Source organism: Dioscorea cayenensis, chromosome 14 (assembly GCF_009730915.1).
Source record: "Dioscorea cayenensis subsp. rotundata cultivar TDr96_F1 chromosome 14, TDr96_F1_v2_PseudoChromosome.rev07_lg8_w22 25.fasta, whole genome shotgun sequence".
NCBI classification, from domain to species: Eukaryota; Viridiplantae; Streptophyta; class Magnoliopsida; order Dioscoreales; family Dioscoreaceae; genus Dioscorea; species Dioscorea cayenensis.
Window position 1 is genome coordinate 10,568,944 of NC_052484.1, and position 18,726 is coordinate 10,587,669.

The window sequence follows — 18,726 nt, forward strand, 5'->3', positions numbered from 1 at the left end:
CTCTTGTACAAATTTGAAGAGCTTTGTACTTGCCTCTTCGAAACTTTAAAGCATGTTTGTAATTTTTATTTTGTTTTTATGTCATAAACCTTTATTCTATAATAAAATTTAAAATTTCTACATTTTGTAAAATCGCCCGTATTAGAGCGCCGGCTTCGGTTATTATTGTATTAGCTTGGGAACAAGAGAAATCCACTAGTTTCATCTAGAAGGTGATTTATATTTCGCTCAAAAAACCATGGCACTTCCATAAGCTAATTAAAAACACAAGATGTTAATAAAAATCAACTTCCATATAAAAGTAATAAAGAACCATCATCTACATTTGTAAGATTTACACCTTTCTTAGTAAGTGATGAATTAAGTTGCATAGTATTATATTTGCTGAATAAATTAGGAAAAATAAAAGACAATACTAAACCTGATTTAATAGATACACTAACAATAACAGAATTAAAACAAATAATCTATAGGTTGGAGAATCTATTAGAAACTTCTGACATTTCAAAAAATCAAGACTTCAAAATTTAATAATAACATTTCAAAGAATAGCTCATAAAAAAGTAAATAAATGTGCAAGACAATATAGAATTAAACAAAGTAATAAAAAATAGTAACAAGATAGAAATACACTTTAAAGAAAAAACAAATTATTCTTATCAACCAGAGAAGAAGCAAAAAATCAACTTAAATGAAAAATTTGAAAAGAATAAAAAGGACGAAATAAACATTTTAAATTCCATACTATAGGCATTACATACTTTAAACGAAAAGTTAAAAATACAAGACACAATATAAAGACCAAGAAAATATTTTGCAACATTCAATCACATGAAAACCCAACAGGCCATAAATTTTATTTAAAACCTATCAAACAAAGATGAAGATATTAATACAAATCCTAGTATGATCTTCATGAATAGACATCACTCGTCATAGACACAACAAATGCCAAGCTAGTTGTTAACATCTATTTTGACATTTACTAATTTTAAAAAAATTGAATATATGACCACATAAATATATGGGCACTTTGTAAACCCAGTCAATGTATGTATTTGAAAATCAAAGACCAATGAAAGCTATATGTCAAAATACAAATACCAGTAGCATGTCAAAGCCTCAAACTCTGGTTTCTTTCCTCGCATTTCTGGAATTGCCAATAAATCTGGACAGTGCATTTTACATCACATAAAAATATTAAATCACAAATAAAATATAAAGCATTTGATTATTCTTTGTGTACATTTTCCAATTGGAAAGGCTAACAAAATTCTAAACTCTAAATTTCTTAAAGGACAACAAAAAAGGGGGAAGAAACAGGACTTTCTTTTCCGAGAGTACATCATATAGTTCCAGGTAACTGCATAGCAGAAGAGGCCCTCCCTAATCCCAGTTTAGTATATTGTTTTGGATAACAGCAAATCAGGAAGAGATGAATAAACACAAATCCAACAGTAAAAATTATCATTTCCTGCAGATTAACCATGTACCACCGTGTAACTCGAGAGGAACCCTTTTTAGCAAGACAAAAATAAAATAAAATAAAATAAAAGGGGGAAAAGGAAAGAAAATAAAAAAAACCTATTCTTTTGACAAAACTCCTTCAAATACTGCTCTAAAGTGAGCATCTTACTCTCCATTGAGCACCGGAACAATTAACGGATTCATCTGTGCCAGATATACAATTGCCCACCTATACATAAAACAAAAAAAAAGAATTTCTACATGAGAATTCAAGCGAGAAAACGGTTCATGGTATGTTTCTGGGTATAAACATCAAAAGTTCACAATATAGAAAATGGTTTAATTGCTGTACAGGTCCTTATATTATATACTTTCTGTCTTTTAAGTCCTTACAATATTTTTTGGTACAATTAAGTCCCCATATTTAGTCGAGTCGGGTCATTCTAGTCCGCGGTGTAGATGGGTAAGTGTAAATTGTAAGGACTTAATTGTACCTAAAAATATTGCAGTGGACTAGAATGACCCAACTCAACCAAATATGAGGACTTAATTGTACCGAAAAATATTAGGACTTAAAAGGCAGAAAGTACACCATTATAGGGATCTGTACAGTAATTGAACCTATAGAAAATATAAGATTATCTTTCCGAAGCTGAAAGAAGATTTGGGAGTGCAATCATCTGAACTCATTTGTTGAACAAGATTAAGGGTCCCATGAAGAATCCAATAAATTCTTTAAGAAAAGGAATAGCAAGACTGGCAATAAAGAAACAAACCTCAATTACACTAGTTTATTTTAAATTCAAAAAGCATACGTAAACCTAATGTCTACACCATTAAATTGTCAATCTTGTCCAAATATAATCATATTAGCAACAAATACAGTACCCAATGTCAAATGAAACACACTTTGAAAACTCTTGCTAAAAAACAGAGTCACTTGAATCCCCTAGCTTTCATTTGAGAAAAATAAATAAATAAAAGATTGTGGTATGGGTTATCCAAACAAAAAAAATTCAGTTCGGTCCATTGGCATTTCTTTTCCCCCCGTTATTTTCACAATGTGGACAAGCCACCTTACCCACACCCCAATTTCTCAGTGATGCTTTGAAAGGAAGTTGAACCCTCGATCTTCCACATGAAAGTTAATCATACTACTACTCAACCATTGTGGGGATCCATTGGTTTTTGCAAGGAGAAATACATCTTATTAATGATTTTCCTAATATGTTAATAAACCTGATATCTACAAATAAATTGTCCAGTCTTTCCTTCTCTTTTGACTGACACTGTTAACTTCATGTATTTCCCAAACGAAATAATTCCTCGATGTCTTAACTTATAATACCCACCTCCAAACGACTATCTTCAAATAAGCTCCATCAAAAGGAAGTTTTCATATACATTCAGTTTACAACCTAATTAGGGAAACTTTTTGGTAACAACCTACTATATGGACAACTAGTATATTTAATCCAATTGTGGGCAAGGTTTCCCCTTACCTACTCACTCTATGTACCCCCACTTGCACTGTGGGCATACACCCCCTGATAAAGGCCCTCGACCAAATGAAAACCCGTGCCCATGCATGGCTTGGTCAAAACAGTCGGTCTTCCTCAACTCTTTTCCATATGTTGTCCGATCACTTCCTCAGTCATGTCACTGGTCAACCGTGGCTCCACGGCTGCGCATAACTCAATCAAGACTTCTGATCATACATGCCCAGCACCCAATCTTCACTTGTAAGGTAACCAAGGAAGAAAATGCAAAGTATATCAGAAGTGATACAATTTTCTCTAAGTTTCCTATCTTTCCTCAACCTACTTACTCTGTTAGCCAATTGGAGCTAGCATTGTGCGTAACACTTTGAGGAAAGATTGACGTGGTGCGAGAGGCAACAACCAGAGGTAACAATCAATGCTATCTCCGACTAGGTACGAGAATAAGGAAGCCAGGGAAAGATACGAACATTAGAGAAAATTGTATTACTTCTAGTATACTCTACAACTTCTTCATGCACACGATTTCATATATTTTGACAATAAACACCATTTTCAATTCCAACTTGGAAGTCAAAAATTCCTTTTCATAAGCTGGGCCAATTATTAAACATCTGGCATGTATCATGCCACAAGATTATTTAATATGCTTTAAAATGGTTTTAAGAGAAACCCCACATGTAAAGTGATCTCAAGTTTTCTTTTCATCCTATTAACATCTCGTTGAACATTGAACAACTTAAGAATGACAATTTCTGGCTCACTCAAGCTCATTTAGTTAACAACCATACAGAACTTGACCAAAAGATTTTTTGGCTAGGCTACTAAATGAAATAAACTAGAGTGAAGGTGAGTTCCTTTAGGTCCGGCTTAACAAATAAGAATTGAGTTCAAGTAATGACAATTATTTCACTCTAATTTGATAAGGCTGACCAAGGCTTAAGAGCAGAAGATGATAGTGAATCATTCAATATAGGAATGAATGAGGGTAGTATTCTTAATAATTAAGTAATGTTAAGTTAGGGTTATAAAATCCGAAGGCATTAAATTTACATCTCACATGCAAATCAACAAAAAGCTTAAAGTATTGCCACTTATAGAAGCAAAAGGTCTTTCAAGATTGGTTATAACTTAATAGGCTAAAATCCTAACTAAAGTAAAGTTTTACCCCAAAAAATATGCATCACATCAAAGAATTGTTGTATAAAAAATTGCATATGCTTAAAGCTTCTGTCAATCTTTTCAACTAATTAAATCCTATTTGCTAGTGCTAGAAGTGTCAAACTTATCTTGAAAGCAAACTTATTTTTAAGAACACCATTCTTTTGTGTTTCCAAATTATTACAAGAAAAGCATTCAAAATTCCAGGATAATGGTCAAATCCGCTAGCAACTAAAATTCGTAAGTTCATGTGAAATCTCCTTTATACAACAAATTAACAATCTTAATTAATACATATGCTTATAACTCATAATGTTCATTTGCCTATTTTATCAATTAGGTTTTTAAACATTTAGTAAATTTTAATATACTGGGTGTGTCTGAATGCATAAAAAGTTCTCAAATTTTATTTTCAAGAACACTAATCTTCCATCCAATTTTGGAAGTAGCGCAAAGTTCCTTCATAATAACAGGTACCACTCAGTGACACATTCTTCAGCAGTCTCATCCTTCCTATTATTGCATTATAACTCAATAAATGATTGACACATATTGGCAACAAATTAAGATATGATTCACCTACTTTATCTAATAGGAATTTAAGCACTTAACAAATGTTAAATTCATCAATTGCATTAGAGGGCCATAATATTATCAAAATTTTACTTTAAGCTTCCATTCTTCATTATTAAGAGGTAGCTATTAACTATGAAGCACAGACACACCAATCTCCTCAACGTACAGATGTTGTGCCGGTGTCCAACACGGACACACCGTCAACACGACCGAACACAATGTCTGGCACTCTTGCCACCATCACCATCAAAGCCCTCGTTGCCATCATCACCATCTCCTTCCAACCTTTGTTGGAAGGTCAAAGAAGTTGGGTCTGAGATAGGTCTTGGGCTTGCGTCGGTTAGGGTCGTGGGCTTTGTCGAGGCTTGCAGGAGGATCAAAAAAAGGAGAAAAATAGGTGATGAGAGGAAGATGGTTATAGGAGATGAGGGGAAGACGGCTACAAGACGAGCTCTCACCTTAGAGGAAGAGGCTTTTATTAAGATCTAAGGGTTTTCCTTCAAATCCGAAATGATCCAGGCAGTTGATTATTTGTAACACATATTTATGATCTATGCTAATGGATCTATTTTCCTTAGCATCAAATAATCATATATAATTTCTAACATACATAATGAAAATCAAAATCAATATAAATTACAAATAAAAAAAACTAGAGTTTGGAAAATATAATTATTTGCATTTACTATAAAAATTTTACTTAATATATATATATATATATTTAAAATATTTTTTTATTACCGTGTCCCGCTATACCCATGTCCTTAATTTTTAAAAATCACCATGTCACTGTGTTTGTGTCATGTTGTGTCGCCATCTTCGCGTCCATGCTTCATAGGCTCTTAATGACAAATCCTTCTGCAACCTCATCTTTTTATCATTGTGTTTACTCATATAAATCCTCCCCATATCCTAATAACATGTATCTTCCAAATGTATGGGTAACCAACCAGGTATGGAACATCTAAAAGAAACCATGTTCATGCTTTCTTTGAGACACTAGTATTATCAAGGTAGGCATCATGAGTTTCTAGAAATAGCAGTATGTTTTGATATGTTGCTTGATTAGACAAGCCATGACATGGTAATGTCTTCTTGAGAGTGGCTACTCCATTCTAGTTATTTATTTGTAATTTTTCTATAAATAATCCAACATGGAATGGATGATACTAATTGAACCAGACATAAATGTCATACACAGCAAAATTTTAAATTTTAAAATATATAGATTCTAATGTAGATTAACACAAACATATACTTCATAATTCAGTGCTCTGAGATAGGAACCTCGATAGAAATGAGAAAATTCACTTGCAAAACTTCTTTAGCTTCATGTGCAAAATACATAAAAAGCAACAAAACTAAAAGTATGGGCCTAATTATAATCGATTAGAACCTACACTGCAGAGGAAAAGAATATTGCATTAATAATTAAAAAAAATTATTGTTCATTACTTTTTTATTGCCGGTTTTAACTTCTCTACTATTGGCCATCACAATCCACAGGATTGATGCATTTCAACATGGGCATAGGGTTTTCTTAAAGTTGTTCTGCTTTTACATCCTAATATAACATGTAAAAAGATACCTAATTATAAATGCACATTAATCAAAGCAAATATTCACCCTGTTGAAAACCCATTGATTCCAAGGGATTCCTTTTGCTACATTTTTTAAATATCATGTAATATTTTAACTTCTTCAGATTTGTATATAACCCTGAAATCTTCATGAGAATGTGTAAAATCCCCCATGTAATAAAAGATTTTAATGGTATGGCACGTCAAAGGAATATTCCTTCCAACTCTGCACATGGTCCTTCTATCCCTTCTACCTCTCCATCCATTACCTTTCTCTTCATCTCTTCTCCCCTTTCCATCAAATCTTCTTACATGTCAATGCCACCAAAGAAGGCACATACAACCAACATCAATGGGTTACTTTGTCAAATTCAACAAACCAATGAAGCCATCATTAACAACAACCTTGAAGTCATGGTTATGTGAATAACTTGAAATTGATTCATTTTAAATAAAAAATTTCACAACAATATAGGATAAAATCCCCTAAGAGCATTTCTATTAAAGAAAAATAAAGAATGAAAAGCTTCCCATTCTTAACCTAAACAAATTGAGCTTTCCCTAAGTCGTAATTATGCTCTGTATTCAGGATTTCAAAAATTTGAGAACAAACTGGGGTTTTGGGTAGACTTTCACATGTCTAGAACTTCAATTAGGTTTTTAAGTGATAAATGAAGAAATGTAGGCTTTTTACACATAGCATGATGATTTCAAGGAGTTATATGCAATTTAATTATAAAAAGTCAGAGAGATATACACAAACAGTAAAGATATTAAGTAGGTGCAAGGAAAATTAACACTTTTTTGTTTTTTTTTGGCAACAGCCTCATTTAATTCTCTCCTTATGACTTCTAGCAGTACTTGATTTCTCTCGGAGCATAAGATTCAATTTCTCGTGCCATAACTAGAAAATTTGTAAATAGATGGTTTCTTTAATTTACATTAAAGACTTTAAAAGCACTGTTCATCAGAGTAAGGGTTTTTAGAATTTCTGAATGATAGCTTAGAGTTAGGTTACTAGTAGGTTATGGATATATAGATGAAGACTACAAACATTTAAGGGACTCTTAACCACAAAAGACATGGATCTGTTGTGATTGCTCTCCTTCCTCCAATTCTTTCAACTCTTTCTTATATATATATATATATATATTTTAATTTTTTTTCTTTCTGAAAGATTTTCTCTTTATGTTATTCTTTTTTTCCCTTTTGTAAACTGAATAAACTCTAATTTAGAGCATCTACCTGTAAGAACATAGACATCAACATGTGAACATGGCCCCTCATACAATATTAGCGAGGCATGTCCACTTAATCATAAGCTTAGTTCCATACTCCTTAGTCTTTGTACTTCTGCTGACAATGAGAACATTTTGGGAAACCCATAATTTGGATGAGGATTGATAAGCAATTTATCATAGTACTACACACTACCAAGTAAAACTTGACCAAATTTTAATTTTAAATAACATTTCAAGCTTATAGTTACCTTGGAAGGATTTAGCACTACAATACCACCTTAATATAATCAATTCGCAATGATAACACATCACTTGTAGCATAATGGCAGAGACAAATACTCCCAAGGAAAACACAAGAATGGAGAACCTTGAATTGTAGTCTGAACGAAAAAAAAGAAATTGATGGTCTGGCATTCCCTAGAAAAAAAATTACGTTCAGTAAAGCATTTCTAGGCTTCTAATTGTTTGTGCGTCTACTTGTAATAACCTTTGCAGGTCCTGTACGCTCAAATCAAACATTTCATGGCAAACTTCAAAATTGTGGAAACCAAGCATTAATGACTACCTCAAGGTATGAAGTGGGCCAGTGAATGGCAGGATCCCGATGTTATAACAAAAATCTTGATCTCAATGTTGTTTAGCATCTTCCTTGAGTGAGATGAGGATTTCAGGAATTTGAGAATCATTTCAGAATATGAAAAGAAACTATCAATAATGTGCTGTTCAATTTCCACAAAACAATAATTTCAACTCTATTAAGAAAATAAGATTCAACTCCATGGAACTCAGACCAATATCTAGTCTCCCTTTATATACTACTCAATGACCATTGAACTAGGCAGTTGAGGTAGACATGACGCTCATAACACACTGAATTAAGAAAAAAAAATTATTTTGGTCGCACCGTAAGAAGTGAGAGCTCACAGGGAGAAAGAAGACTAGCTTCTCCAATATACCAAGCACAATGGAAAAACAAGAAAAGCATATGAAATCTGAAAATTTAAGATGTCAATTATGCATTTCCGCAAGTAAATGACCTTTAAAAACCATAAAGTAGCATGGCTCTTAGGATAAGTGGAACTCTTCAAGAAGCTATCACTAGAGGAATAGCACTTGTATTTTTAATGAATGGAGGTACTTCTCACAAAAGTTATCAAACTAATTTCAAATATGAGCACCAAGGTGACAAAAGGAAGCCTATAAACATAAGGTACAAAATGAGATAATCTAGACATAAACTCATCCATGAAATGAAAGGTAACAAATATAGATAGCAAAATAAATATGCACTAAATTTGTAATTGTGAAATGGTTCTCTAAAGGTTAATAGATCTGTTAATATAACTTCATGTTCTATGAATACATCGAGAAGAAATGTGGTATCTTTTTGAAAATTGTGAACCAAACTTCTACCACACAATCAACATATGTACCAATTCTCTAAGACCTCAAATCAGCCTAGAACTTGGTAGGACTAGTCCATCCACACGGTGGATGTGATTGCAATGCAACTAAAATATAGATTGGTACAGTTTAACTTCCTTAAAGAAGCCTTCTTAATCTTTAATTCTTGTTCATCATATAAAGATCTCTCTCGCCAAAAAAAAAAAAAAGTTGCTTTCTTAATTCATTAACCATCAGCTAAAAATTTGACTGTAGAGCTGCTGTGAAACTGCACTTCCAACAAGATTGAGTGTAACATAATTAAAGACGCAGAGAAAAAGCTATGCAACTAAATGAGAAAATTATGCTTGAACAAAAGGCTGTTTAAAATTTAATCAATCGTATGATAAGGTGAATTGAAACAGCTGAACTTACATCATCCAACAACAAACAGTAGCTGTGATAATCAGCGTCAAATGGAACCTGCAACAACAAAGTCATTAAATATATTTAAAGTAAGTACTTCAAATTCTCTTCATAAATATCACAAATTGGGCATGATCAAATATAGTAAAATGTAAAAGTCATTAACAAAAAAATATGGAATGAAACAATGTTTGGTGCAACAACCAATTGCCTTAATGTGTGTTTGTTTTTGGGATATAACACAACCTCAAGCAAAACACCGAAGATTATCCAACCAACCCTTTTTTTTTTTTACAATATTAAATTATTTAAATGAAACATAGCTGTCAAAGAGGCATGCCTCGGGCTCTTCGGGCGCAAGGCTCAACAGCTTGCGCCTTTATAGGTGTCAAGCAGGCACAGTTAAAAAGGCGTACGCCTTTGAGCCTAGGCGCAAGGCTCAAGGCGTGGGCCTAGGCGTGCCTTTGTAACATCCGCAAATTTATTTGGTTCTTTTTTAAATATTTAGTATAACTTTTAATCTTATCCACACATCTTTGATGATTAAAAATAAAAGAGGCACATATACAATCAGAGCCATTTAAAATTAGAGTGATCAACACACAACCAACCAAGTAGAATTAAGACTTCATCTCTCCTCTTCAGGCCGATCCACTATTTATATGAAGAGAATGATAAATTTGAAGAGGAAATTGATGATGTTGGATGATGATGGACTTGGTGATTTTGATGATAGTCACTAAAATCTAGATTTTATTATACATGTTAGGATTTGGACACATTATATCATATTATTGCATTTTGTATTATACATTTGAAGATTATTTTGCATGTTATTATGTACGTTTTTTTTTCTAATGTTTGATTGTATTCTATGATATTAATCTTTAGAACATTTTAAAACTTTAATACAAATTAATCTGTAATACAAATATTTCTAATTAATCAATTTTCTTTAATGGTGACTGGTGCGGCCAATGTTAATCGAGGGCGCACCCGCGCCTTGCGCCTAGGCCCCAGAACCCCCTTGTGCCTAGATGCGCCTTACGCCTATGACAACCTTGTTCAGTAATAAATTTTAAAGTTTTAATATTAATAAACATCGATAAATAATAAGAAAAGTAAAATTTTGATCTTATAGATTTATTTTGATTAGTATTAATTAGGTTGAAGTATGGTAACCCCACATAAAATTTTCACATATAACCAACTTCAAAAAGATTCCTTAACTCCAAATCTTTATCCCCTGACCCAACCCCTAGAGACTAGAGAAATCTCACCAAAACAAACAAGGTATTTATGCATATTAAACAACTAAATCAGTTTTCAGTAGAAGACCAGGGGGAAAAGAATATTTTGGAAAGGTAAAGTGTTCGAGTGTGCACTATGTGTTCTCATAAATTTCTGTAAGTCAAAGCATGATATAAATCAACATTTTCCTCTTAAAGGGGGTATCAGGTGTGAAACAACTCATGTGCTAGATAGAAGAGTTTTCCCCAAAAAAGCCAAAGCAAGCAGTCAACAAGGCAGGCATATATCTGGAGAAGAAATAGGACATGCTCAAAGAAGAGGCCTTTGGAATCAACCTACATGCCCAGAAGAGGATGATATCAAATGTGGTCTTGGTGCAGTGTTAATATTGTGATTACCCATCACTCAAGACTGTGACATGAAATGGAAGCATGTAGAACTGAAAAATCACTTCACCTGAAGCTAATACTTCCAAGTGCTTGTGGGCTGCACCTAAAAAAATTTTGGAAGGATATGTTTTATATTTATAACAACAATCTATTTAATATCCAAAAATCACACATAACATCTTTAACATGTAAACTATCCAGCAAACTAAAGTTTCTTGCTTTTCTCTTGGTTTTGACTATAGAACTCAAGTTAATAAGACATAGGACTTATAACCAAATTCAAAGAATGATGCAAACCAGAAAAGACAGAACTTGTAAGCATATTAAGTAGGCCCTCTTTGAAATGTCATATCACCTAACATAATAAATAGGGGAAAAACTTGTCATAATGGAAAGTTTGATTTTGTTGAGTGTAAAATTTGAAATAATAATTACCATATGGTCCATATCATAAATGAAGAGAAGTTATATGCTGAAATTCTAATGACATGTAATGGACCCATTACCAAGATAGTACAAGCATCTTTGCATAAAAGAATAATTACAATCCATCAACAAAAATCAGGATATTCCTCTTACTACTCTTTAGCTTTTCATACTGTCAATGCCATGCAGAGGGGAAAAAGATAAAATTATGACTTCCAGTGGTGCATCAGTCACGACTAACAATCACTAATATGATATTTCTAGTAGTGCAACAACTAGCCTTGCAAGGATGATTGGTACATCACAATAATATTTTCAGTATGAGGCACAACAAGCCAAAATAAGACTTCAAATACAGTGATCAGTTTGGAATAGTAGTCATAAATTCATATTGAATTTCATAAATAAAAATATAAGATTTATTATTATGTTGACTATCTAATGTAAAGTCAGCCTTCTCTAAAGCAAATTACTCCTGTATGGTATGAAACAGGGGTTAGCTGAGCATGTCACTGCAACCTTACACAAAGGCCCATATTTGGGATTGATACATCTGCTCAAGCATCCAAAAGGTGAATGATACCAGTGTTATATTATTTATTTATTTATTTTAATGAAGTGTCATATTATTTTACTAATGAATCAAATGATTATAGGATTATGAAAATTGAATAAAAACTGGGATTATTAAACTGTTGGCTAATGTTGTCTTTCTAGACTGTGATTCCCTTCATTTATAATTATATAGAAAAAAAAGTAATTAATTTTCTATCCAAGAGACATCTTGTTGCACCTTATGTGCCAGACAGAATGATCAAACACATGGAATTCCAGGTTCCAGATTTACCAACAGCTTAGCAACAAAGGGTACATGACAAAGACAATATAACATAGACTACGACATAATGGAATTATCAGAACTTAACCTTGGTTTTAATTTCTAATGATTCAAAGGAAATCTGAAGGGAAATGTCAGCAGTCCATCTTAACTACCAAAATGACACTAACAAATCAGAAAAAGTAAAGCTAAATTATTAGATCAATTATAAGCAGATTTTCACTAGTTCATATCTATCAAACTAGATATACTCTGTCATCACAGTTTATTCTTGTTAAAACCCAATAATAAGTGGATCCCTATCTAGATCCATCTGATTCAAATGTCCCAAATCTTCTCTTGATTTTGGCTAAGACAAATTATCAATGAAAATAAGTATCAGTAACGATGCAAATTAGGTCTAATAAAAACAGATAAAATCATGATGGTTCCCTACTCTTATTCCATCCGGTTCCTTTTCCTTGAATGGTGGAACCAAAAGATCAAGATTGGAGGTTAACTAAGAAAAAAAAAATAGAGAGATCATGGCAAGAAGCCTGATTCAAAGCATGACCATGAATCAATGCTGGCAAAGGGGAAAGAATTGGAAGGAAGGGGCATACAGATTGGTGGAGGGTCCGCGGTTGCAGCAAAGCCTGAGGGAGAGGGAGGCAACCACGCCGGCGAGGAAGAAGATGAGGGTTGTCGACCAGAAGCCCATCGCCCCCTGCTGCCCTTCTTCAGACGAAGATGAGAATTGAGACGAGAAGAGGAGCAAAAGGCCCTATGCGGGGATTCGGTGCTGTCACCGATTGGTTCAGCCGAAGGGAAGGAGAAAGGAAATCCTCGTTTCCTTTGCAATGTCAACTAGTATTATCGGGCACGCGCATCCCCCGTCTACAAATTACCTATCAAATAGTTACAAAATAAATATGAAATAATTTTTTTAAATACTCCTTCCGTTCTGTTTTATTTATCATGATTAATAAGTTAATCAAATCTTACGTACAAATTTTTTTTTATAAAATATTAGTTATTTTTCAAAATTACTCTTAATTTATATCTACATATTTTTCTATCATATTTAATTTCAAATAAAAGAGTTGAATAGAGTGTTGAGGGTATTTTTGAAAAAAAAGTAATCAATGCTTCTTGATGTTAGAAAATGATAAATAAAAAAATATATAGATTTGTGAATGATAAAAAGTAACTGGGGAAGTAGTAATCTAATATGCTATTCTTGAAAATGTTTATTTTTATTTATTTATTTATTTATTTTGGGTTTTCTTGTCTTTTTCGTTCATTGGGTCTCTTTAACAACTTACTATGGGTCCGTTTGATACACAATTAAGAATAGTACAGGACAATACGAGGAGTTGTGGTACAGCACAACTGCTTGTTCTGTACCATATTTGATATTCTGTTCCCGTTTGATTTACACTTAGTACTGGACAAAATATTTTAAATTCTTATGATACCCTTTCTACTATACTATATGTTTGTTATGCAATAAAAAACTTCACAAGAAAATAAATTTTGAAGTTTCTCTCATTATCAATATTAACATGATTAAATTTTTTATAATTAATAAACTTATTAAATCATAATGATATTTGTGTATTTTCAAAATATATGCAAAATAATTACTTATTAAAAATAAACACAATTTTTTTATATAATATTTATTTATATAAGTTCACTAATATATTTGATATTTCCAAGAAAATCTTATTTATGATTCATGGGTAAAGATATAAAAGGATTTATATTTATTTTTAGCAAAATTTTAATTTTAAACTTTTGGATAGAAAAATAAAAAGATTTATGTATATTTTTATATGGTTTAAATTTTCAATATCAAAATATGATCACTTTTATTTATTTGAAAATATATAGATGTTATGAATCAAATCTCTATTTGATAAAGCCTGGAAACTCTAAAATTTTTTAGAGATAAGAGGGCAAAAAAGTAAAAAGGGGGAGAAGAGGAGAAGATGGGCGGAGGAAGTGAAGGAGGTGCAGGGTCGGAGAATTAGTGTCGTGGGATGCGGTATGTCGTGATTGTGATTTTTATTTTTTATTGAGGGTGATTTAGTCTTTTGGTTGTGTTGTACCACAATTGAATTTTTGTATCGAGGTTTTGGTGGTACAAAAATTTTATCCACTTGTCCTGTACTATAACAACCTCTTGTGTTGTACTCTCAGCCAATTTATAAATCAAATAAGGAACAAAGAAACTTGTGCTATGTTGTACCTCAAAACTTTGCGTATCAAACGGGCCCTATAAGTTTTATAAAAAAAATAGACTTTTCCCAATATCTTTTTTCATATATAATTGTGGGGTCTTTTATTTTCACTTGATTAAAGATTAATTGGTTAAATTTGATGAATCACAAATCAAATATAATGTTTAATTTTTTAGACTTCCAAAGATTATGGGTTTATGACTTCTATTAGGGGCAAGCCACCAATGTTAATTATGACTATGGGAACATTTGATTAAGAAAAAGTGTGAATAAGAACTAATAGATATGAGAGCATTTAATTTTATTAATTTCAAAATAAAGGAAAAAATTACATAAATACATAATTTGATCAATAATACAAGGACTAGAAATTCTAGGTCTCGAAAATGTAAAAGTGGGGATGCCTACAGTCTCAATCGAGCTAGCCTCCCATTTACTTAATCCTACTTTCCTCCTTTGACCTTGTTGACTTTGGTCTTCTTTTTCCTTTTTTGTATCTTGAATATCAATTGGATCTCAAGTTGTGGTTTTTCTATGTTCATAAATCATGAACTTTATTTCATTTGATTTAATTAGACTTTCAAAAACTTCAACGTTTCATGCTTACAAAGTTTTCCGTCTTAAACTTGTGAAGCTCTTTGACTCTTTGACTTTTTGATGTTTTGAGACTTGTGAACCCCACCATCTTTTGTTTCCATGCTTATGTTTGAGAACTTTAAAGCCTTTATTCCAGGCATTCTTGGCTAGAATTTCTTCCACCCTGTTCAACCCATGATGACATACGTTTCTTGATGTTTTGCTCTTAAGAAAGTAGGGGGACTTGAATCTGAATTTCGGCTATGAGATGAGGCTAACAACGTAGTGAGAAAGTTTTATCATTGCTAACCCACAAGCAATTCTAGGTAAACTGCTTGGACCTTGTAGTTCTTTCAAAACTTGATGCATATAGTAGTGGCTTTGGTTAGAATTTAATTTTACTACCCTACTAATGATTTATTTGGTGCATGATCTGCATGTTAATGCCAATGCTTGCATCTCTTTGGAGTGGTATGAACTACACCTTGCTTTATCCCCACCCTTTGAGCTTGTTGCAAATACATATACATATATAGTTGGGTATTTGAATACACATATTTTGATGACAGCCATTGCACATGAGTGGGTGTGTTGCACAATATATAGGTAATGCTATTTCATAGACCCTTTATTTAAAGGTTAGAAATATATATATATATATATATATATACTCATACTCATATGATTCTACAACATGAATTGTGTTGTGTGCTTTCGTGCAAGTTGAAAATTTTGGAATATATTTAATAATTATATATACATACACTTATGTATTATCGTTACATACCCTTGTTATAGTGGTGAACAGTGGAGGAGCCATGTTTCAGATAAGGGGGCAATTGGCCCCTTTATTCTTTCAATTTTTTTAAATGTTTTATTTTGTTAATATATGCTGATCCCCCCTTTCAATTTGGTAATTGGCCCCCTTACTCTTTACTCTTTAGTTTTTATTATTTATTTTTATAAAAATCCCTAATTTTAATTTATATATTTTTAGAAGTATTTTATTTACTTAATATATGCTAATTACCCCCATCTATTTTATAATTAGCCCATTAATTTTTTTTTGTTCTTCTTATTTATTTTTTATAAAAATCCTCCTAATTTTAATTTATATTTTTTAAAAAGTATTTTATTTACTTAATACACTAATTTCCCCCAATCTATTTTACAATTATCGCCTTAATTTTAGTTCTTATTATTTATTTTTTATAATAGTTTATTAAAATAATAAAGAAGAATCTCTCTCACAGCCTCCCCTCATCTTCACTACGCAACCCTATAATAGGCCATATCTCTCTTTTGTTCGATCACCTCCGAATTCCGATTATTCACCGTCAAGATCATAAACAAGCTCCAAGATTTGGTACCCATCTTTCTCATCTTCATCTCCAATTCTCCAATTAGATTTATAATTCACATCAACTACGGTTCTTATGATTTGTTTCTTTTGCACACTTCTAATTTTGTGTTGAATTTGGGTCAGGTGTCATTTGCCATGATCTCAAATCTGAACTAAGATTTAAAGGGGGAATTAAGATTTAAGAGTAAGTTTTAAATTTTGTTATCAAAATTTAAGTTTTTGTTATAATTTTTATCAAATCTTTAAATCCTCTTATTTGGAATTATATATTTGATGTTGTTCATCTACTCTTGATTAGTCGATTTATGGTGTTATATTTAAAGTGTAGGAACTTTATGTAGAGGTCTGTTAATATGGTAATTTTTAATCTAGATTTTTATTTTTATGTAGAGATTTTATGGAGAGGTATTTCAAAAAAAAAATAAAAAAAACAATGGAATTAGACATGCTTGGACCATGAATCTCATAACTCATAGAGGATTCATATGGAGTTTGATTTAGATAATCTTCCTTCAGAATCTGGATTGCGAAAACCTATTTTTGAATAGGTATAATTGCCATATAAGTCCATGTAATTGTGTACTTTCTGCCTTTTTAGTTCTTGTAATACTTTTAGGTACATTTAAGTCCTCATATTTGATCGAGTTGGGACTTTTGAGTCTGAAGCGTAGATGGCGTTATCTTCGCCGTTTCTTTTGAGCTGGCATGGTTTTAAATATTTGCTGTTATGTACAATTAAGTCCTTGTATTTGATCGAGTTAAGACTTTTTAGTCCCCCTATTTCGTAATAAAAAAAGTTACATTTGCAGTTAGGTCCAATTAAGTCCTCATATTTGATCGATTTGAGACTTTTTAGTCCCCCAATTTCATAATAAAAAAAGTCACGTCGGCTCAAAAGAAATGGCAAAGTTAACGCCATCTATGCCGCGGACTAGAAAGTCTCAACTCGATCAAATATGAGGACTTAAATGTACCTAAAAGTATTACAAGGACTGTGGGATCGAAAATATGCATCCGGCATCATGAAAAGACACCAGACGATATATCGAAGCACAAATATCGTATTTGTTTTGTATGGGTTCTTTCATTCCTAATAGGGGCAAGCCCCTATTATTAATTACCCCAGATTAGAAATCTTAGGAACCTCCGATTGATGGGCAAAAAGGTACAAATAAAAGCAAGAAAATTTGCGAATTATGAAGTTTGTTATTTTATTATATAAACATATTTATTACATCACTTATATATATATTTATATATCATTTTTTTATTGTCACTGCTCGTGCCTTTGTCATCTGCGTTGCATGCCATCGCATATGCCTTGTTGCCATTTTTTTAGATCTCGTTATTGCCTTGAGATTCGCCACTGCCCTATGTTTTTGTCACCACGTTGCATGTCCCACCATCATTTTGAAAAGTCTTTCTCATTACTGGCCCTTATATATATCATTTTAATCTTTCATATATGTTTTTTCCAAAAAAAAAAGAAGTCCGCTGCCGTGAGTTGAACATTCTTGCTATAGCTCATGACCAAGTAATTTTATTGCCGCTCTGGTAAATACCATCAATATTTGATATATTTATCAAACCCCTTTTCTTTATTGCCATACATTCTATAGTCCTCTTCATGGTTCATATCATTGTAGTCACCATCTTTTCCTTTACTCAATCAGCATCGCCAACATTCATCGTTACTAATCATTTTTGTAATCAATTAAACCTCCCGCGAAACTGTATCATGTATATATATATATTCTTTATTTTATTTATTTTTATTTATTAGGTAATGTTAGTTGCATTCCTAATGTAGATATGCATGTTCCTCATCATTCAACGTGCATGGTAAGTTATTATATTTTTTTTGTCTTGAGATAACTCAATGTTTATCATCATGATTCTCGTCCCATGCACAAAGGTGGGTCCCGGTTTTTTTATTTTTATTTTTATTTTTATTTTTATTATTTATTATTTTTTTATACTTTCCATCATTTTTCCATTCCCATGCACGTGAATCTCGTCATTCAGGTGAAAATTTTTTATTTCAATTTTTTTATTTCAATTTTTGGTGGGCCTTGCATATATGTCTTTATATATAGTGGGCCCTTTTTCATTATTATGCACAAATAATGCACGTGAATTATGCATCATATTATATATATATATATATATATATATATATATTTTGCATGCTTCTTATTTTTATGCACATATGCATGTTTCTTATTTATTTATTATTATAGTTTTTACTTCTCATCCCATACACATGCATACCTGCACTTTTTTTTTTTCGGACAATAACCTCAGAGAGTTTGGTCATTCCAAGTA

At 32.1% G+C, this 18,726-nt stretch overlaps 1 protein-coding gene across 2 annotated transcripts; it reads right to left on the reverse strand.

The window, feature by feature from the left end:
- Positions 1-1,114: 1,114 nt before the first annotated feature.
- LOC120275121 (V-type proton ATPase subunit e1-like) lies at positions 1,115-13,105 on the reverse strand. 2 transcript variants are annotated; one of them, XM_039281620.1, is made up of 4 exons: positions 12,840-13,105; positions 9,343-9,390; positions 1,637-1,696; positions 1,115-1,474 (listed from the first exon to the last, which is right to left on the reverse strand). In XM_039281620.1, exons 1-4 carry the CDS (start codon positions 12,935-12,937, stop codon positions 1,468-1,470), a joined length of 213 nt encoding a protein of 70 aa, XP_039137554.1. In that variant the 5' UTR covers positions 12,938-13,105; the 3' UTR covers positions 1,115-1,467. The 2 variants fall into 2 exon arrangements, with proteins under 2 accessions (XP_039137554.1, XP_039137555.1); XM_039281621.1 differs by having other exon boundaries at positions 1,585-1,696.
- Between the last annotated feature and the right edge of the window lie 5,621 nt (positions 13,106-18,726).

Bases quoted from the DNA above. Each gene is read 5' to 3' on its own strand.
- LOC120275121 (XM_039281620.1), bottom strand. From the start codon at position 12,937: ATGGGCTTCTGGTCGACAACCCTCATCTTCTTCCTCGCCGGCGTGGTT. The intron at 9,391-12,839 runs GTATGCCCCTTC...TTGTTGTTGCAG, and splicing joins CGCGGACCCTCCACCAATCT to GTTCCATTTGACGCTGATTA. The intron at 1,697-9,342 runs GTAAGTTCAGCT...TTTTATGTATAG, and splicing joins ACTGTTTGTTGTTGGATGAT to GTGGGCAATTGTATATCTGG.